Source organism: Akebia trifoliata, chromosome 5, assembly GCF_017979445.1.
Source record: "Akebia trifoliata isolate Shusen 1 chromosome 5, ASM1797944v1, whole genome shotgun sequence".
Lineage (NCBI taxonomy): Eukaryota > Viridiplantae > Streptophyta > Magnoliopsida > Ranunculales > Lardizabalaceae > Akebia > Akebia trifoliata.
The window spans coordinates 25072754-25095509 of record NC_141379.1 but is presented as its reverse complement, the minus strand read 5'-3'; the positions used below and the strand labels follow the sequence as shown (position 1 = coordinate 25095509).

Genomic DNA, 22756 nt, shown 5'->3' with positions numbered 1-22756 from the left:
AACCAATATTTGTGTGCCAAGTGTCTGGCGTAAGTATTCATGCTAGCAAATATGTATCACGTATATCACCAGAAGTATTTTGATCATGCAGGTTAAAACCATCTAAAAAAGTAGAGATTTATTTTTGTATGTAAAGTATTGATTGTAGTAGTACTACCTACACTATCTCATCAATATAGTATAATTTTGTTAACCTAGACTCTTTATTGGTGGAGCCTATGTGAGAGACCTCCTTGACGAAAATTCAGCCTGACTAGATTATGGCGTTCTAAAGAATACAGAACTGGTTTAAGGGTTAAGATCATCCGATGGGACCCAAAATTTCGACAAGTTGGATTGAGAAGGTTATTGTCCCCATGCTCGGAGAGGCAGATATCACCAACAGTATACAGTACAGGGGCCATGCATCCCCATGGCAATATATGAAAGAACATAACTTCCTTGGAATATATATATATATGGGTCGCATTGGGGGACATCTACAAGTGACAACTCTTTTTACATTGCTCGGATGCCATCCATACAAGATCCAACGGCATCTAATGGTGTTGTTGAAAACATTGAAAAAATGGATAGCATCCGGGTGGTTGTGGAAAAATATGTCAGTTTTAGGTGTCCCCTACTCCGTTGCCTCATGAAGAATAACTCATGGAAAAAACACATGATCCCAACCATGTAGGCATAAAATCCAACGGTTGATATTTGTCCCCGAAATAAGTATCCTTTAGATTTGTATTGTCTGGATATATATAAATCCAGACAGACGGATTTCATCTTTATACGGTTGAGATCATGTGTTTTCTCACGAGTCATTCTTCAGAGGGGGCGATGCATGTGACCATGGGATACCCACGACAAGCAAATATATTTAGGCACACTTTTTAGGGAAAGAGAATTGCTCCTTTAGTATGTATTCTTACCACTTGAGGTAAGATTTCCTTTAGAAAATGATCTAGAAGATTGTGCTTTTTGGTAAAAGCAAGTTAATAAATAAATAGGAATCCAGTACCTAAACATTAAGAAATCAATAAGAAGTTCTACAAATCACTTCAGAACAAACGAACCTAAAATGCCAAAGAAATTGGGGGGGTGTTTAGAATCAGAGTCAAACCCAGTTTGGTCAAGCCTACCAAGTCCAAAAGTGATTTGATTAAATTCAGTTCTGAGATTATTCATTTACCAAATCAAATAAAACACAAACCTGAAAATTAGTTAATTTAATCCCAAAGTGATCTTAGATATGCAAGCAAAACAAAGAATATTTAAGACATGTTACCTCGTGAACCTCAGAACTGTGAATTGCTTAGAAATGTAACCATGCATCTAGCACTCTGAAACATTTTATCTACTTTCTGCCACACTGAGCTTTGAATTTCTAGAAGTTTCCTTGCCTTGTCCTGTAGTATCAACTGGCGCCGAATCGTTTCACCATGTATCTGGCCAGGATACAAACAATTTTAGATTTAACCCGGAGATGTTTCCCAAATAATAACCAACTAAAACTTTCATCCTTACTAACATCAATCAGAACCACTTGGAAAAAAAAGTCTTATAATTTAAAAAAAGCTATTTTTTCCTTTATCAATTGAAAAAGCAGGATTGTAATTCAACAGCGAAGGTTGTCAAGAATTGGAGGTTGAAACCAATTCTTCAAATGGGTCTGGGAGAATCAAGTAACCAGTGAATTCTAGGTTTCACTGGCAAAAGAAGGAGAAATTTTCAAAATATAAAAATAATAAGAAACAAAAATAGAAAAGAGAGATACCCGCCATTTTGATAGAATACAACTAGGAGATTTCATAACCAACCAGCCAATCAAAAAACTTTGGAGATTAAAAGGAGTAAAGGAAATAATGAACGTTCCAAGAGAATAAAATAGGTCGGATATTTAGGATTTATTCGTTCAATACAGAAAAACTGCACTAGAAGAAACCAAAGTGAAAAGAAAGTTGATTCAATACCTTAAGAAATAATCTTATTATAGCTTGAATGAACTCGAAATTGTTTCTGCAGGAAATTTCATGAATGAAGTAATCCAACAGAAGTTCGATGCAATACAATTCAGGCCTCTTTTCAGGTTCTTGCTGATCTTCGTCATCTATAATCTGAAGCATCCGGAGTTCCATATCCAGAGCTGAAGGAGACAAACTTTTGACGTAATCTGTAAATACTGAAACTGCAATGGAAGAGTATATGGAGATTAAAAAAGAAAAACAGTTTTCTGACAGATTAAGAAACGTGCATCTACAACATCCATTTCAATATGGTAAATGGGAACCTGGCCAGTTATTTCAAGAGTACCAAGGGCTTAAAAGTAGTTATTCTATAGATATTCTCTGGACTATGGTACAAAATTGTATCTACTTATCCAAAAGAAAGTGAAAGATAAGATTGTTGCAATCATCAGATCAGGCTGATTTTTGGAGAATGAAAACTTCTAAGTTTACCGAACAAACAGTACGTCTTACAAATACTTAAAGAATGCAGACAAGATTAGCATGCAAGACTCACAATTTTTCATCTCTGCAGAGGACTGAAGAAGCTGTAAAAATTGAGAAGGTGGAAAATCAGGTTGTCTCTTACTGCTTTCCAACTCATCACCTTTTGTATCTTTCTCTTCAGAAGCTAAGTCACTAGGTTTGAACAATATTTCTCCTGTAAGAGATGGAACTGAAGGCAAGAAGAAAGGTACTTTTTCTGGCTTTTTTGGCGGCTCAATTGGTTTGTTACGGACCTGAAAGTTGGACAAAAATATCAATATTCCTTGAGGAAAACATCAAGATAAAGTAACAATAGATTGTAGTTTATATGCACAGAAAGCATCCCTTTAGAATTATGAGATATCAATTATTTCCTGTAAAAAGAGAGATTCTATCGCGACACCAACTTTTGCTAATGCCACCCCAATTATATGTTAGTCATCAAAGAATCACACATCTTGGGGTGGCGTTAGCAAAAACTGGTGTGGCAATAGAAGCTCTCTAAAACAATGTCAGTTGAAAATGGAAATTGGGAAGAAAAGAAGAAGAAAGAAAGAAAGAAAGAGAAGAACGCGTATTGACATAGACAGAAACCTTTATAATGTCTAGGTTGATCAGGCTTTGCCATTGGCTCTTGGGCAGCAATGAGAGGGTAACAAGATCCGGGATTGGGTAATCAAGATGTGGAGCACAAACAATAGCCTTGATTTGTGATTGGTTGCCAGCAGAGCTATCAGAATCCTTATCTTCAGATCCTTGTTTGGAAGATACAGATGGCAAGTTGACACTCACAACTTTTTCCCCACTCGCATAAAAATCTAAATTAGAGGCTCCGGAGAACATTGCCTGATTAACCCTGACAGATTATCAGGAAACATTTTAGAATTTAGAACCAATTAGGACCAAAACAACCAAATGGCCCCAAGGAAACTACGTATAAAGATGTATGATAAATTAAAAATCAACTGCAAGTCTTATCATAATTCTCCAAATTGTGGATCTGGATTTGCTCATTAAAATGTGACTAATTTTGTCAAACTCAAGCATATACATGCTTAGATCCATGCCCAGCAATTACTCCCATAATTTAGGTAATGTTTAGCTCACTTTCAAAATTTCCAGTCAAAAACAAAATCTGAAGCTGAAATGACATATGCGAAAGAAAGAAAAAGGAAGAGGAAAAGGGAGGAGGGGAGTCAATTGTAAACTTACCACAAGTAGACCCCATTTTGATCAACATGAGAAGTTGCTAGAACATCCATATTGGGTGACAGGGATAATGCTGTGATAGACACATCAACATGTATTGCATCTATCTGTCTGGCCAAGATAACATCCCAAATTCTAAGACTTCCATCCATACTAGAAGACAAAAGCCATTTCCCATCCTCACTGAAACATAAGTCTGTAATGCGATCTATATGACCTTCGAATTTTCGAACCATCCTTAGGGCCACAATGTCAAACAATCGAATAACCATATCATCCGCTACAGTGGCTAGAAGACCTGAAAAAAATCCAATATTATCTGAGCATGAATGTGCTCTGAGCACAAATTTTCTACTCCAAAAACAATACAATAAACTAAAATAATTGGAGAATACCAAAAACAGCATAAACAAATTACCATTGGATCGATGATATCCAATCTTCACCAGAGTGCATCCGACTTCCCATCTAGATTTCAGTTCCCTTCCCTTGAAATCCCAGACCTGCAAAGTGAACCATGAAACAATATAAATGAGAATGGACTTAACGTACATATGCAGTACAAATGACAGTCTTTGAACAGCATACTAGCACAAATAGTAAAATAAGCATACACAGTATCATCATTAAAGTTTTGTCCCAAAGATTTGGGGTCGGCTAAACAAATCTCATTCTTCCATTCAATTCTGATCAGAGCCACATTTTTTGTTAACGAGTGTGAGTTCATATCCAATTTCATTATTTCAATGCATTTTTGTTTTAGCCCAACACGCCCTCTTTCAGAACTGTCAACTTGGCATATTCCTTCTGATTGGGGCTGTAATTGGGCTTTGTTGAAAGGGAGCCGCACAGCACATAGCTGGAAGTCAGAGGGCCCGTACTACCTGCCTAACCCTTCGCTCCGAGGGACCGTAGATCGGAAAGCGCCTTCTAAACCACTCGGCAGAAGGGAAGGGGCCTATGTATTTGCATGACCCCTGCAGATTTGACCCTACCATGTCCTAGTATCATAAACTTATATATAATCTCCAGTACCTGTGTCGGTACAATTTATGTGTCTAGGGAGTCCGCCCGAGCTGGGCATGCAGGGGGCAGATCCAGGATTTTGCCCATGTGGGGGCAACTACAAGTAGAAAAAAATCTCCAGTACCTGTGTCGGTACTATTTATGTGTCTAGGGAGTCCGCTTGAGCCGGGTATGCAGGGGGCGGATCCAGGATTTTGCCCATGTGGGGGCAACTATATTTACAGTGAAAAAAATATTTTTTGATATTTTATAAAATCTCAGCCTCCTTTGTGCTCTCTTTTGATATTTATAAAATCTTATACTTATCAAAAAAAAAAAAAAAAAAAACGTCTACAGGTAAGCACAAATGCAAAGGCATCTCAAACTTTCAACTGGAGACAGGGCCAAAGAAGGGGGAGCAAACATTGACTCTCATGCGAGTCAAGTTTGAAGATTAGGGGAATAGCTTGACTCAAACTCACAAGCTCCCCAAATTCAACCAACCTAGAAGACTCAGTGTCACAAGGTTGCTATTATTTTGTAAGACAACGCTGAAGATGCACAAGTGTGTCAGAAGAGACAAGTTGGCAAGCACATGCAATGAAGCTCACTCATGGTAGAAAACAAAGCTCCAAGCACTTCAACTAATATACTCCTTTACTTCACAATGAAACCAGAACGAAGAACAGAAGAAGCACGACGGGAAGAGATGAATATGCAATCAAAAATGATCTTCTAAGAAAATATATATCAAAAGGAATCCTAAGTAAGATAAACCTTCCAACTAACGTAGGTCTTAATCCACTATCAATTAAGATTTTCTTGAGCCCAACTAAGTTTTTCAAGAAAATATCTTAGGCCCAGAAGAAGATAACTACCTTGGTGTTCCCTTTGAAACAATGAGAAGACTTTACATCCTCTTTAAGGAAGAGGTGGAGATTAAGTCAGTAACAAGCCAAACCCTCAAACAATCAGCATATATACAAGTTGCCTAGCACGTGTAGAGAGTCGCCTTGAAACAAGTTTGTGTTCAGTGCACATTGTTTTATAAGTTGCCGTCACATAAATAAAAGTTGCCTTTAGGCATTTTTGCCATTTATGTGTTGCTTCTCGTGTATGTGTAGGTGTTTTCAGGCTTACATGCAAGTCATTACCTACAAGTGTTGCATGGTGCACTATCTCAACAAGCACGACTGTGATACCAAGCCATCTGAATCAAAAAATTTCTTTGTACATTGCCTACCAGAACTACTCCTATGCCTGATTCACCTATTTCGCATGCCCTATTTGACATAAGCTTGACCCTTCATTACAAACCTTCACACATCACCATCATGGCTAATTTTTTTTAATTTTACTAAAAGTATGTAACAAATTGTGAAATCCAAATCATTTATTGAGTTAATTTTTTAGTTGGGTGAAGGGGGTGGGGTAGTTCACCTATGCCTGACCCATAAAATGGTGGATTTCAACCCCCATCCCTTGCATGTGCACCATGCTTACTGTTGGTTGACTGTCCTTATAGTCTACATATAAAGGTACTTTAGGTTTCCAGATATGAGAGCATTTCCTTGATCTAAAGCAAATAAAAACAATGTAGCCTTGATTGGGACTACATCAAATAACATAGTGGTACCAAAGGTGTTCAGATATGAGAACACTTACTTGCAATAAAGCAAATAAAAACATTGCACTCTTTGAGGGAGTACATCAAATAATAGTGGAATGTTGAGTTTCAAACCTTTATATCTCCATGATATCCTGCACTTATCATGACAGTATTTGTAGCATCACAAGCAACACCGACCACTTCCCCATCATGAGCACAGCTTCTTCTTTCAGACATGTCTATATAACTGCCTCGGCTGATTCCTGATTGGAGATTAAATCGCTCAATCCATCCAGCCTCGGTCCCAAGAACAGCAAAATTGCCACACGCACTGATTGCACAAGCCTATCAAAAGAGAGTTCTCATGACCATCGTTTCAATATGACTTGCACAAAAACATGTGTGGATAGACTCTAAGCAGTTTTCTGTACCATGGAATAAGTGACCATTGTGCATCTTTTTCACAACTAATATAAACAATAAAAAAAAGTTGAGAGAATTGTAAATCATTTGAAAAGCATACCTTAACAGGTGTTTGGTTGTCTGGGCAAGGTGTCAAGATATGCTCCCCAAGGACGAAATTCTGAAGCCTCCATACATATGCACATGGAGTATCCATATGACAAGTAACAACATTGCACCAATCACGCTCACGTATTTCAGCTAAAATTAATTGACACAAAAATAAGTTAAAAGTTAAAATCCGGTTACCCTTCAAACTAAAATCACAAATAGACTCAATACAATATGGAAATGCCTTTCATTACTCTCATGTCAGTCACTGGGTTTCATTTTGAGGTATGAAAATTGCTGAATTTGAAATACATGATTGTTGTTTATAATCATGTTAATTTACTTCCATATATGTTTGTGCACATTTAAATTTTTTTGTATTTTTCTAATTTTTTAAACATGATACTTTTCCCACTAAATGCTTCAGAAGATCATAGGTACATGCCAACAGCACATGAAATACCAAGTATGCATGTGCCACCACTGGATCACAATTTCAACAGGCCTTTGTAAGTTGTTTTTTTTTTATAGTTTTAAATGAAATAGTAATTCTAATTAAAATAACTTCACAGGGTGAGTGTTACGCTTGTCTGGCCAGGCCCAAGCCCAGATAAAGGATGTGGGTTGCATCAGGTTGACAGATCAGAACTCAACAAATGGTTCAAGGGACAAAATGTTCGGATTCACTTGTGAGGCAACAATCCTAGCAATTCCATATTAATCAAGTATCATGCCCTCAATGACGAGGGAAAGAAAATCAAATAGAAGGAAACACCAATTATAAAAGGTCCATAAGGCATTTAAACTGCAATAGGGTCCTGGGATTAAGGTTAAGAAGATGAAAGAAGCTTTGGCTAAGATGAGGATAGGAAAGCCTTTACAGCCAGATGGGAATCCAAAAAAAAAGGAATTGTGCCTTGCCTAAAGTTGCAGCTCAAGGTAAGAGTTAAAATGCGCTATAGGTCTAATGTTGACATCTCCAAAATTAGTGATAAGTCATAGATGATGATAAAAATGGATTCCAGACATGCTTAATCCTTCACAAAGAAACTTCAATGTCGAAGATTCCTAATGAAGAGTGGATAAAGCTCAAGTCAATGGCAGCACTCATAGCATATCAGGGGCAGGGGGAATTGGCAACATCTTTCTAAAGCCCATAGGCTCTAGTTTGGTTCATTCTAGCAAAACTAAGATCAAGCCTTTTGTACTGTCTTAAAGTTTTCATGGATAACTTTGATGGTTTGTCAGAGGTTGAAGGCAATTCCGACAACGTGGTCAAATGGGTGGTAGGCAAGTTGAGGGCTTATGGAAACTAGCTCATGTAATCTAAAATATAAGACTTAGTCAGAAGTTGGACAACCATTTCTCAAATATCTTGAGAAGCATAAATGATTTGCAGATTCCTCACCTAGATGATGTGTGAGTAGAACTTGATTTTATGGGGAACTCAATTGACAAAATAGTGTCATGTCCCCCACACTTTTCGTGTGCTAGAGAATACTATTCTGTTTTGAATGTGTTATAATATAAACAATAATGTTAATTATCAAATAACCAAAAAAACATTTCATACTCTCTCCTATCAAAAAAAAAAAAAATGTTAATTATCAAAATAATTATGAGTAGGTGAAAAACATTTCATAGATGCTACAAGAACACGAAGGATGCAATGTGGGGCCACAAAACAGAATTTTCTTTACCAGGCAGCCACAAAGGGATCCTACACTCCCCTACCACCAGTTGAGAGTTCACAATTTCATGTTTGATTTCAGTCCCTGACCAAGGATTTTTTCAACCTTCCATCGTCGTAATATACTGCCACCGATCATCTAGACATAGTAAATCTTGAATCCTTCTAAATACATGGGAATCAAGACAATTCATGTTCCAAGTCATAGTGAAACTAATGATGCTTTCAACTACTAGAGAAAATGGTCTTGTAGTATATCTGGACCCATGTACAAACAGAAAAAAATGGTACAAGGGGATGTTGCATGCATAGGAAATTTATGCTAATATTCCTAAAAGGTTCAGGAACTCCAGTTGAGTCCAAAGGTCTTGTTTTCTACATGGGTAGCAGTCCAATAGCCTTAAAGGTGAACCATCTCATTCACGATACAAGTATTTACAATGAATGTTTGTGGCATAAAACCAAAGAAAGAACAAAATGTCTTAAACTAGGAAATAGCACATCAACTACTGTGAAAGCATAAACTCACAAAGACAAAATATGAAATAATTAATACAAATGGGATACTTAGTTTGTTAGGTAATACAAATAGGAATGAAACATCGCTACTTGTCAATATCTTCAGTTTACAAGCTTGAAACAAAAATCCATAAATGCATGAGAAGAGCAGTTCATAGAGGGAAGAACGTACCAAAATCAAAAGCAATTACTGGCTTCAGTTTTATCTCTTCTTCCTGAAAATTAAATAACAAGAGAAACTGAATTGCTAGTCGGTGAACCTTTGCAGGTTACATGCACCATTACTTGGGAAATAGACATGAGGAAATCCATACTGTCAATGAACTGTAGGAATTTCTTGAACACCTGGCGCATAGAGAAAACGCATAGGAAGTCCATCTAATGGGTCCCACCAAGGATATCTACACTGATCCTAAACATAAGGACTATTCCAAACAGTCAAGAATATATGACATAACAGTTCACTGAAGAGTTGAGATATCAGGTTGATTGAGACACAAGAGACTACTAGGTGGACCGAGCAAACTATTGGTTTCTCCACCTAGCATATATGTTGCTTGTACATGGTTAGTTGTCGCCATACTACCTTTACAATCTAATTACACACGGAAAAAAATAACAGAAGATAAAAAAAATAAACTAAGCTGAGGTATTAACTCAAGGGGCATGCTCTTAAAGCTACGTGGAAAAGTGTGACAAGAACAAGTCATTTCTGGTTATACCTTCAACCTGAGTTTCTTGGCTCTTTTAGATACATGACGCTGAGAAAGCTCTCTACTTTGCTGATCCTGATCATCAAAGATACTGTCAGACTAATGGAATGAAAAAGGACTATCATACTGCAGAAGTACATAATTTTAGAGACCTACAATGTTCTACCAGAACACTACATGTATGAAAAGATTAAAGAATCCCATGTTCTATCAGACGTGGAAGCTTTTTCATATTTAGTGGTGTAAAAACTAGAGTGACCTAATGAATGCATTTTCAACTCTAGGATGTTATCACATATGCGTCTCTTAAATGGATTCGAGAAGCAGTAAAATGAAAGTTATGCTTATTGGTATAGCCTAATACAGACCAAAGGACCACCTATATGGACCATAGGTCCACACAGCACCCAAAAACACAATTGGTGAAAATGTCAATTAAATTTTCATTGAAATTGTAGGAAGTTGTAAATAGAAGACATGAAAATGAACTCATAAGTCAAACTATAATTTTTTTTAGTAAGTCCTCGACCAATAATAAACCATGGGATGAAAACCAGTAGCATTCACCCACAAGTTATTGCAAGGATCTGGTAGTCAACCAAAAACAACTACATTCTACATAGAATGAGAATAATAATGTCAAATTAACTATATACAGCTTCAATAAAGTAAAACACTTGCTTAAAATGAATAAATTATTGTGTAATACTTTCATGCATTATTGTATTTTTATTTTTCAAATATGTATGATTAAATTACTAATATATCCAACTAATGACAACATGGCAATTGTTCGTGCATGCTTATATGTACATCAAAATAAGACAATATACAAACTACCCAACCAATCAAAAACCATTTCTATTAGAGTATCTTGTTATTTACAAGTCCTTATGTGTAACCTCCAAGTCCTTTCTATAAGAAATTTATCTTTTTGTTCCTTCTATAAATTTATTATTATTTTAGAGAAATGAAAGGAAAAATATATATTTCAATTGAAGTTTACTATTAATCAAAATATTTCCACCTAATAAACAGTACTTGTAGTTCTACTTGTTTTTTATTTCAAATGGCTGTTTATGATATAATAACAAATTATGATTATATTAATATGCTTCTTGAAGCATTGTCTAAAAGATCAATTCATCTTCCAAGAGTTTCCTTTATGATTTCAGAGTGTTTGCGCAATATGTATGTGCCATATAATTGAGATCAAAACAGCATACTACTTCAACGAATGAAAACCTTGACGCTACAGTCATACATTCCCACAATGCAAAACATGTGAGATGCACTCCCTGGTCTCCTTATTCAACAAATTTCTCCTAACAATCAGACTCCACACCACCCCATCATCCCTTCTAGCAAAATAGTCATTCACCTTTAGCCCATTAATGGGGCAGGCCAACTTATAAAGTAAAAGACAAGAGTCATGAAGCTTTCCAACACCAACCATTCATCTTACCAGTACAGCATAACTTGCTCTCTCAACATTCCTTGCCCTGATTTTGCTTCCTTGGCAAAATCTTCATAAGACCATAGTATTTTCGTACACCAACTCCATAAGAAGTCATGACGGCCAACTATCTAAACCTTCTATGTAGAAGCCCCAAATCTATGTTGGATGATAACTGAACAGAAAATCATTTTCCGCACATCTCCACAATCTTGGGGAGGAGGAGGAGGGGGAGGGGGGAGGGGACCATTCCCATAATTTATCAAAAGGGGGAAAAAAGTTTAATCTTTTTCACTCCCAAACAATCATATTCTTTGGGTAACCAAGTGGAACTGAATTATATATATTCACAAACATAAAATTGAAATGTATAATGAAAATTTTCACCAAAAGAGTTGGTATGGTCCACAGAATCGATTCAAACCTGGATGACAGAAAACAGACGAAAAGCACGATCCTGACCAGCAGATAGAATGTGTCTCCCATTGGCATAGAACCTGGGAACGATAATGAGAAATATTAGGGAAAAAGGAAGAATGACATGTGAGAGATCAACAAACCAATGCGGTTTTAACATGGATGATGACATATATATATATATTTATGTGTGTGTGTGTGTGTGTGTGTGTGTGTGTGTGTGTGCACACGCACATACGTGCATGTGTGTGAATATACAATGTCATTGTCCGAGGTTCTCTCTTGCTAGATAGACTTGCCATGCAATAGGTAATTCCAGCACAGAACACCAACCTTACCAAAACTTGTCTTCCAATTCGTTCGTTTGAGGGGTTGCACCATTAGAATTGTCGAACGACAATCCCTCAAGATTGTGAAATGAGTCCTTTAATGGATGTGGAATGAGAGAAAAGTAAAATTTTGATACATTAAGAGTAAATAACTTCAGTCAAAGGATGGGAAAACCGCCACTTATCTACTTGGCTCTAGGTTGCAATAAATTAAACGATGCAAGGATAACAGTTCTAACTAAATAACATAAAATAATAGCAACTAGCACAGACCTAGCATCAAGCTTTGAAGGGAGGATGTTGGGAAATTTGGGTTTAATGTGATCATATCAAATGGGGACATCAAATCTTGAAGAGTAGATTTTAATTTTATTTAGATTTCTGTTTTAGAGCTTTAATATTATGTTTTTGAGCTTATTTTCATGTTTTATTGGCCCATGGTCTTAGTATAATATTTAGGGGGCAGTTTAGTAACTTTAGTTTATATTTTCTTTAAGTTTATTAGGGTTTGAAAATTAGGAGAGAAAAAATTACGAAAATTATGTTTATTTATTTGGTATTTTAGTTTGACTAGGATTCTTGATTTATTTTCTTTATATAGATTGTATTAGAGTTTTTTTATTAATGAACGAAGAATGATGAATAAAAAGAAAGCTTGAGCTTGATCTTTCCAACAATGGGTGTGGAGTGAGTCCATTTTGGAGTGAATCCAATGTAACATTCTTTTCTTCTAATCTTTTTTTTATTTTTTTTATTCTTTTATTTTTCTTGATTTTCTTTTAGTTTCTTGTTCTTGATTCTTGAAACCCTTTCTTGATTCTTAATTCTTGAAACCTATAAACCTCTACCCTTAATCATTTCCCCATTTTCTTTAACCCTTATTTCATTAATCTCTTTTCCAAATCTTTAACCCTTAATCATTTCCTTTCCCTACAAACCTTTAACCCTTTTATCTATCCCGTCATAATTGTGAAAAAATATATATTTTACTTTGGGTTTATCCTAACCCAAATTGAAAACCCAATATCAAATCCTTAATCCTTACCAAAATCCTAAACCAAATTCCCTAAACCCATCTATTTTCTTATCTCCCCTTATCATCCTGCATTAATATCTATAGGGCACCAAATGAGATCATTGGCTCCACAGAAATATGGCAGGCTCTAGAATGTTACTTACCAAAGGATTCCTCAACCCTCCAATAAGTCGATTGTTGAAGCCCTATGTAATTCATGTATATTCTCTATATGCTTTATTTCATTAATCACACAAATGCAAATATTCTTCAATCAAAATGATTCCATAAATGAGAAAGCAATCCCAAGAAGATCACATAAGCAACCATAATCACCTTATGCAACGTGGAGGAGCACTATGCCCACTTCGAAAGCGTAAAAGACGAGGATCCCCATCACTTGTGTCAAAAATCCACATCTGTGATAAAATTGAACACAATTATGCAATTTCGGTTAAAGGGCAGATAGGCCTCTTAAAAAATAAATTACTCCAATATCCAGAAAAGCTTAATGCCTTAAATCTCATTCCTGAACGGTGTCAGCAAGACAATGTATTAACAATCAAAGCCATTGGTGTGATTCATCAAAATATAATTTCAAGCTACACACCAATTTTACAAATAAAATCATATCAAGGATAGCATTGCATCCCATTACAAGTAAGACTATCTATTATTTAATATGATATTTTGGCACAGTTGACACTTCAATCTATCTGGATTTCTCAAATGGAGAGAGAGAGATATCTCCCATTTATTTGTTAATGGCCTGCATATTGTTGTGCAATTTGACCTTTTGAAAGCTTTATTGGTGCAAAAGACCAACCGCAATTAAAATTAGGAACCATGAAATTATTCAACAAAGAAAATAATAATAAACATTCACAAAGTATCAAAAAGTCCATCCAGAACTTGAGACAGGAAACATAAATATCCTCACTTTTATTGAGTTGTCGACTGAAGAACTCATAAGCACGGGCTCATTAGCAAAGAAATGCAGAGAAACGATTGAATTATCATGAGCCTCTCTAATTACAGATTGGAGCCTTCTCTTCTCTAGATTCCATATGCTTATGACACCAGACGAACCCCCGGATGCTAGAAGAGGTTGTCCATCTGAAAAGGAATAATGAGAAATAAGTGGAAAACTACTTACAAACATATGATATGGGCAAGATCGAGAGTCTCATGATTTAGATTCGCAATGATATCTTCCATGCAAAAAAAGAAATTGTAAACAGATGATTATAATAATTATGCTATCCACTCTATAAATAAAAGCATATGCCGAAAATAAAATTTGAGCCATTTACAATAAAGTGATAAATTACCACTATTATCAACATACACCCTAAACAGATAAATTCATCGCTTTAATGTTGAGTTTGGTTTGAAGATATTACATAGTTCGAAGAATTTTTTTCTAGTAAATAAGATTTTATCGATAAATTAAGGATGTGGAGACCTGCTTCACAAGGTCAAAGATTACAAAGAAACCCTTTACCCATTATAAGCATCTTCCCATTTCCAATGGAACTCTCTACAAATTGCACCCCTTTGAATTCTTGGAATACCTTACACCAATAAAGCAAAACCCCCAACAATGTTAATTTCAACCTCCTGAATCAAGTGTTCAATTCCCTCAAACATTCTGCAATTTCTATCCTTCCATAAACCCAGCGTATGGAAAACAGAACCAAACTCTAGAGAATCCTTTTTCCTTGAAGAAAAAGTTGCAACCGCCAACTTTGGAGCCATGAAAGAATGAAGACACCAAGAAACATGGAATAAGGCCAAGAAATGACTCCAAATCTCACAAATAAATTAGCAGTGAATAAGCATCTGACTAGCTGATCCCCCCCCCCCTCCCCCCTCCCCCCCCAAAAAAAAAAATATATATATATATATATAGTACTTACACATGCAACAAAAACCTATGTCCTAGCACTAATCTAATCAGAAGTTAGAATCTTATTCAATGTCGCAGACCAAATGAAGAATTGTATCTTAGAGGGAACTTAGTGACCCAAAATGGTGATAATTAGGAACTACAAAGGCAAGGAAGGACTTAAAGAATTATAGAATGACTTCAAACCCAAACCTTCTAATCCTCATCTATTGACGACACGATCAAAGAAGAGACCATACTAATGAGATTGGCAACCCCAAGGACCTCCCATCATTAAAACTCCTCCTAAATCCAAAAGCCCAATGCAGTAAAATCTACAAGCATTAAACCCCTCACAATTATCTGATCAGAAGTTAAGAGTCTTGTTCATTCTGAGCAAAAGTTGCAATAACAAGGAACTCCAAAGACGAGGAAGAAGTTGAGGAATTGTGGAATGACTTCAGTGAAAAGCAGTTGTCGCGTCTATAAGCCCACACCTTCCAATCCTCCGCTAAGGACGACTTGACCATTAAAGAAACCATACTAATGAGATAGACAACCCTTTGACTTCCCATCATTAAAACTCCTCCTAAATCTGAATCCCAAGAAACTTCCTGCTCCTAATAATCTTGGATGCAATAGGAGAAAAATAAAATCCAAAAAAGATAAAAGATTGTTTTTCTCATTCTTTTTTTTTTGTGTGTGTGCATCTGGATCAGGTAGGGGGGATTCCTATCCTTTTTTTCCTATGGCCTCCAATGACAACATTTACCTTCTTCACATATGGACACTATTTTCTTCTTTTTTGGGAAGACATCCAAACAGCAACTTAGAAATGATGAGCTTGAAAAGATCTTCGCCAGAAATAGTTTTTACAGGTTCAGTTTTTTTCCCGGAGCAAACACCACATGAGTACTTAACATCTATAGGCTTATTATATCATTCTAAGCAACTTATGTAGGAATCCTATAAAAAAACATTTTAATATTGTAGGAATCCTATCAAGAGTCCCACGATAGATAGCAACTTGTGTCATAATACCTTCTTTGTAGGAGGAAGGATTGAGTAAAAACTCATCAATAGTTGCTATCTATCAAAAAAAAAAAAAAAAGTCTTGCAGTACCCTTTCATAATTGTGCCACTGCACGTCCATGTTCCAGATATCAAGTTGAATTTTTGTTCCATTTGTCAACACTTACTGCTTTATTGGATCAAGAAGAAAAAAAAAAGGAAATTTTACCCTAGACAACCAAACGAAAGACATATATTTCAGTACAGATCAATTAATATCTAGCAGAGTCTGCCAATGCCATTAAATAAAAGATTTAAGCCTCAAATGGTTACCAGTCCTGAAAGCCAAGGCAGTCACTGCACCTCGTGTGGAATGTGTGAATGTAACTAACTCTTCATCATACCGAACATTGTGAATATGAACATTCCCGTCAGCACAGCCAACAGCAACTACATCTAGTGCAGGTGAGGAGACACAACAACATATAGACGAGTTCCAGCCTTTGAACTCATAGAGCCTTTTCTTTGTGCTGATGTTCCAAAGCTGCAGTGAACCTTCCTGGCTCCCAATTATAACCTGTAATTGGCAAAGTTTACATAAGAGATTTTTCCAAGTGGCCCTAAATGGATTTAATACGATATTGGCCTTCAAATTTTCAACAATGCTTTTTTTAAGAAAAGGGAGAATGCAATTACCTTGTTTAAGTAAGTATCTGGATGCATTATGCAGCTTGGACTGAATTTGTCTTCTAACAGAATGTGTCCAATTGGAGCAAGATTCTGATCAACCCCTTTAAATGACCATATGAATAGATTACCTTTGACATCAACACTTAGGATGTGATCTCCAAACAAAAACAACATATTGACCTTTTCAGTATGCCTGCTCCACGTTGCTACCTGTTCAAAATATCATTATTAGTGTCAGCCACACACAAGCAGCCTATAGTTACACCTCACACAGACCCCCCCTCCCCCCACGCAAAATCGAAAACACTCTACTAGCCGAACATGGTAGACTCCCACCTAAAAATAAAATCCTCAAAGAACACCCTTTTAAACTTCTCATGCATCTTCCCAAGAAGAAAAGATTAACCTTCAATGCCATGCATATCTCATTGAACGGTCCTCCAAAACCCTCAAAAGCTCTTATGTTGCATCCCTTCCAAATAAATACTCCAACAGAACTAAATGAGAGCATATTTCTGAAGATCCCTGCCACAATCTTGTCGGTGCAACTAGCCATGCCAGGAACAAGGTTGCTGAGACCTGGGGCTCAAAGTGAAGTCATCATGTGCGTTGGATGGAATGGTAAAGGGAGATGTGAATTTAGTCCCACATCGACCGGGTAGACGTTCAAAGCCTGGGCTATAAGGGAAAAAGCATGTCCCTATCTTGTAAGGCGTGTTTTAAAGTCGTGCAGGATAAAGACCCAATGCGGACAATATCCTACAAGTGTGGGCCAAGGACATAACAACACCTCCCCAAGAATTAAAGGCACAACACTTCCAACAGGTGAAGAGGCTACCCACAAAAGAAGAGAGGTTCCAACAAATGTTTAGGGAGAAAAAATGAGCCCACAACGCAAAAAAAAAAATGACAACGAATGACAAGGTGGTCCACTGATTCTCCCAAGTGTTACTTATGAAACAACAATTGATAGTATAGATTCTTCAAGCCATTATATTATCGATCGTTAAGATTTTATTTACAACGGCACACCAAGCCAAATAACTACTCTTTCGAAGAAACCTTAGCTCCTAGGGAAACTAGAATTGAGTACTGAGATGAAACAACCACGGAATATAAGGAACTCATCAAACACTTTCTATCATTATTCTTCTACCAAACCCATTTGTATTCAATTAGACTGGACACCACTTCAATCTTTGAATAATTTAGATTTCTTCTTAAACCTAGATTCCACGACAGCTCCTCCATTTGGCCCAATATGAAGTTATAAATTTGTTGCTACTTTTTATTCAATAGAAAAGATAAAGAAAATAGTTTTAGAGTTTGAGAACTTAGGTGCACTCTTCCAAACCATCTTATACTTTGGCTCACGAGAAACTAGCCGGAGGATACTTAAACATGAACTTCATCCTTTATTCAGGTAGCGAGCTAACCGGCTGCTTGGCCTAACATAATAAAACCAGATGAACTAAACTTAGCACACTTGCAGTAAAATAAGTAGGATCGAATCGCATAGCTATATCGAAGCTAGCGGGAGAGACCCTTCCAGGGGAAGCTCCATAAATGTATTTTCTCATCAAAGTCAGACTGATCAGACTCAACAACTACAGTCTGCATAGTCGGATAGGCAAAGCTAGGGTCTGATGCCTATGATTGATTGAAATCCTACACAGAAAGTCGATGGGAAAGCTACCATACCCAGATCGAGACTATACCCATATCGAGAAGAACAAGAAACGCCAGACTCGAGTTCTATCATCTGGAGCCCCTAATAGGGAAGAGAGAGACCTACTAGCAAATGTAGGGGGGTACCTACCGGGAGGCTAGGAAACTACTTAATAATAGAGAGGCAGACTCTCAGGAAGGGGGAAGGCCCAGTCATAACAAGGAGATGAACCACTCAATTCCTCTATTAGATAGGAGAGAGAGGGTGGTCGTAGATCAGATTGAGTCTCTTACACAATATTTTATTTACTAAGGTCGGTTCATACTCTTGCCCTTAAGACCACTAACATCCTCTATCCACCTTAAAGCCAATTCCTTTCTCAAAACCTAGTCTAATTTTCATAATACTCTATCACATAGTACAATCATGACTCTAACTACTATTACCACTCTCTTAACCAAATCTACCTTCCACGAATTTACCCTCGATAATTGAGTGACATTCTCCTCATGAAAATCTATCATTCAACAAAAAAATTTAAAGGCCTTGTTGTTTGTGTTCTTTCCATAGTCTATAACATATAGCAATGCGCATACAATTTTAATAAATTAAAACCAAATCATATATAAATTTTAGAAATTGGGGATATATTTGAAATAAGATTGCTCGTTTGGGAAAACTATTAGTTACCCATTCACTCTAGAAATATTCCTAAAGAAAATTTTAAAGGGAAAACCCACAAATTATTTTTATTACAATTTGTTTCTCCCCAAATAGTATTTGTTTCTTTACAACATCAATCATTATACCCTTTTGCCCTTTTAAAAAACAAACTATAAATATCAATGATCAAACTCAATATTTCAACCGACAAGATTAAATGTTATCATAGGTCATAAAAATGTAGCATGAAAAACGACTCCAAGAAAGCGTTAGGATCTTGAGGTAGATAATAGAATATAAAAATATTATCTATACCAAACATAGTTCCAAAGCATTATGGCATGCAGAACAAAACTACAGAAAACAAAGCTTTTTCTTCACGAACCTGATGAGCACGTTTAAAAACGCCAATAACATTCCCATATGCAGCAAATGTGAAATCACGATAGGAAGCAAGAGCCCGGATCTTCTTTGGCAATTGAGGTCCTTCAATAGAACTTTCCCAGAATAAGATAGGAGGACAATTATTATCAAAGAAAAGTAAAAGCACACCCCAAATATATTTACAGCACCAAGCAACAAGTACTCAATGGAACAATCTATCAAACTTAAAAAAAACTCGCTATGATATTAGATAGATCAGACCACTATTCACTTTAGATCACAATATTTCCTCTAAAATTTCTTTGAAATTTTCTCTAAAGCTCAATAAATTTTTCCCCATAGTATTTACTTTCTTTTTAAGATAATTTTTTCCTCATAATGTTTGTATATAGGTTTTTTTTCTTAGGGAAAAAAAAAAAAAAAACTATATGTCATGAATGCTGGAAAAAACAAAGTTAGACCAATTACAAAGAACTCTTTAAAATATTCTTTCACTAATATCAACAATGGTTATAAAAAGCTCGATTATTTTTTCTAAAAATCCTTTAAAAAAAAAACAACAATTTTTTCAAAAAACAAAATGTGAACCAAACAGCTAACCTATTTTCCAATTTGGAAGTAATATGTATCGACCAATAAGTATCGGTATCAGCCGAGACTGATACAAAACATTTGTCGTTTCAGTCGAGACAGTATCAATTTTTCTCTTGATCGAAACATTTCCTCGACGACATGAATAGAAATCTAAACCTAAAAACTTAATATAAAATCTTACCAACAAGAACCAATGTGAGTTTGGCACACTGCAACAGAAAATGAAGAAAAGGTCATCTAATCTGTTTGTGAGGGGAATCAATTAAAAGACCAAACTTTAACAACGCTAACGGTGACAACATGATGAACTTACGTCGTAAATCTGCCAAGCTTTACCAACGCTAACGGTGACGAACGTTTCTGTACCTAATCTCTGGACAGAGAAAGGAACACAGCTCGTGATGTAACCGATCGATCGAAAAGGTTCGAAAATTCCCATTTTGGGGGCTGAAAAAGAGAGCCTGGGTTTACAAATTTGGGAATTTCAAGTAGAAGAAATATGAAGCTTTCTATGATCAGAGATTTAGGGTTTAAGAGACAACAGAGCAGCCGTTCGTCGTCGTTTTGGTGAATATTTGAGATATTCCCCGTGTTTTGAGACTAACGATGCCACCCTTGACTTCAGTCTTTTTTCTCACTGACCACTGAAATGACTCAAATGCCCTTGTATTCAGGATGTGGTCTAAAACCTTTAGGGTGCCTTTGATAAATGAAAGTTCATTGACTTTAGAGAGTTGATCATTCAAGAGTTCGACTCTCGAAGTTCAACTCTCAGATGTTGAGGATGAGAGTTTATTACAATTTTTATGTTTGGTTGTTCTAAGAGTTCAACTTGCATCTTATGCTTATTCTCCAAATTGTAAATTAGATTCGAGTTAGTGTTTATCTTGAAAACCCATTAGAAGGTTAAAAGGGTAGAAGATCAGGATCTCATCTACCCCACACAAATTCGGTCACACTCTTGAGAGAGAAAACCTGAGAGAGAGAGTGAACAATGACAGAGCATGGGCTGGGGAAGAATGAGATAGAGAGAGAGATTGTGTGATGGAGTGAAGAGCGTTGAACCCTCAAACGAATGTTGTCAACATTCACCTCTCAAGGTGAATGTTGAACGACTCAAAAGACAAGAGACATTGAAAGTTATCAACTCGCACTTGTAAGATTTTCAAACATGCAAAGTTGTACAACTTGTGTGAGTTGCCAAGTTGCATACACAACTCTGGGTTATCAAGCATACTCTTAATTTTGCTTCCCAAAATTAGTTATCTTTAACCTTTGAAATATTTTACCTTCATATTCAACCTTAAGATGTTATCTATTTAATTTACTACCTACAAACCTCACGAACAAGATGGATTGTTTGGAAACCAAGAAGATGGTGGAATTTGGGGGAAAACTTTGAGGAGTTCCCTAGAGGGGTGTTAAGGTAAGTTTCAAAAGGGTAGATTGAAACGAGTTTAAAAAATAATAATAATATGCAATAGAAGCTAAAGAACTTGAATAAGTTTTTTTTTTCTTTTTTGGTTGGGGGAAGGGGGGGTTTGACTCCAAGTGGAAGATGAAGGAATTTATGTTGTTTTTTTTACTAGTCAAGATGTCAGCTTGAATTATAAGGGTGGGCAATTTTTAATGTTGTTCACTCCTCGAGATTTGTGTAGCACTAAATTTTGTCTTGTCCAAAGATATGTGATTTCTCTGGTCATCTTTTCGGTGGAAAATGATATCTTTAGTTTCCTTCTCCAAGTACCTGACTTGCAAAGAAATTGGTGTAGTACATGTTTAATGAGCCTTTAATAATCAAGTTAATGAACTTGTGAGTTGCAAATCAAATGTTGAAGATAAGATACTGGTTTTGGAATTCAGGTACGGGTCTCTTCAAGTAGAGAAGCTTCTCCTTCCCTAGAGACTTTGATTAATTGCATTGAATGAGGAGCATTATATCATGTGTAAGTCCTCTTCAACTGGTATAAGTGCCTTTGAATTAATATTATTAGTACTCCACTACTTTTAGGGCGTGTTTGCAAGCGGTAGTTAGTCAAATTTGGAGTTGAAGGGGGAGTGAGAGTTGATTGGAATTGGAGTTGTTTGAATTAATTCCAAGTCTTCAAATATGTTGCAACGTTTGGTTTCCTCAAAAAATCCAAACAATTAGTTGTATACAACTTCAATTCTATTAGCATTTTTCTGAGATTCGATGTTACTAATCAAAGACTTTGAAAATATCATCTTAGTCAATAAAACTTGACCCAGTCAATTGAGTTTTTTTTATTTATTATTGATAAAAAAATATATTTTTAGTAATTTAAATAGGTATTATGTTTAAACAAATGGTGTTTTATTAAATATGTTGTGCGGAAGCATAACAAGAGTAAAGATTAAAAATAAATAAAATGAAACGAACACATAACATTTACTTGATTCTGCAAATTGCCTACGTTCACGTAGGAGAGGGAGAAAAAATCTACTATCAAAAATTTGCCATAGTTAATGTCTTATCTCTTGAACTACAAGCCCAATAAGTATACAAGGAATCTCACAACAAAAAACATAATGAATATTTAAATATACATCTAGCTTAATAAATAATGATAAAGTGAGTTAAATGGTTTGTTTGACAAGATGAGATGACTTGGGGTGACTGAAATTGATTGTGGGGGGATGAGAAGGAATAATGAGGTTTAAAACCAAATGAGAGAGAAAGAGAGTTTTGTAATACTGAAACCAAATCATGAATTTTCTAATTCAAGGCAACATATACCTTGAGATGGGAGAAAATATGCATATTTCGTAGATCATGATCCCAAAACCCTAACTATAAGAGAGAGTGAGTGTGTGTGTGTGTGTGTATATGAGAGAGAAAGAAAGAGAGGGGATGGGGATGGGGATGCGGAGAATAGTTTAA

General features: G+C 36.1%; 1 protein-coding gene across 2 annotated transcripts; it reads right to left on the bottom strand.

Moving 5' to 3' along the window:
* Nucleotides 1-1276: 1276 nt before the first annotated feature.
* On the bottom strand, nt 1277-20424 carry LOC147401761 (transducin family protein / WD-40 repeat family protein). 2 transcript variants are annotated; one of them, XM_086443159.1, is made up of 18 exons: nt 20168-20424; nt 20036-20063; nt 19262-19362; nt 16551-16754; nt 16188-16431; nt 13896-14071; nt 13292-13374; nt 11619-11691; nt 9748-9813; nt 9198-9240; nt 6827-6966; nt 6436-6648; nt 4108-4192; nt 3693-3987; nt 3075-3336; nt 2512-2734; nt 1962-2176; nt 1277-1436 (listed from the first exon to the last, which is right to left on the bottom strand). In XM_086443159.1, the coding sequence occupies exons 1-18, from the start codon at nt 20291-20293 to the stop codon at nt 1287-1289; spliced, it is 2727 nt and encodes a 908-aa protein (XP_086299285.1). In that variant the 5' UTR covers nt 20294-20424; the 3' UTR covers nt 1277-1286. The 2 variants fall into 2 exon arrangements, with proteins under 2 accessions (XP_086299285.1, XP_086299286.1); XM_086443160.1 differs by having other exon boundaries at nt 19262-19373; nt 20168-20278.
* Between the last annotated feature and the right edge of the window lie 2332 nt (nt 20425-22756).

Coding starts and splice junctions, on each gene's coding strand:
- LOC147401761 (XM_086443159.1), bottom strand. CDS start 20,293: ATGGGAATTTTCGAACCTTTTCGATCGATCGGTTACATCACGAGCTGT. Junction 20,064..20,167: donor AAGCTTGGCAGATTTACGAC/GTAAGTTCATCA, acceptor TTTCTGTTGCAG/TGTGCCAAACTCACATTGGT. Junction 16,755..19,261: donor TTTTTAAACGTGCTCATCAG/GTTCGTGAAGAA, acceptor TATTTTGAACAG/GTAGCAACGTGGAGCAGGCA.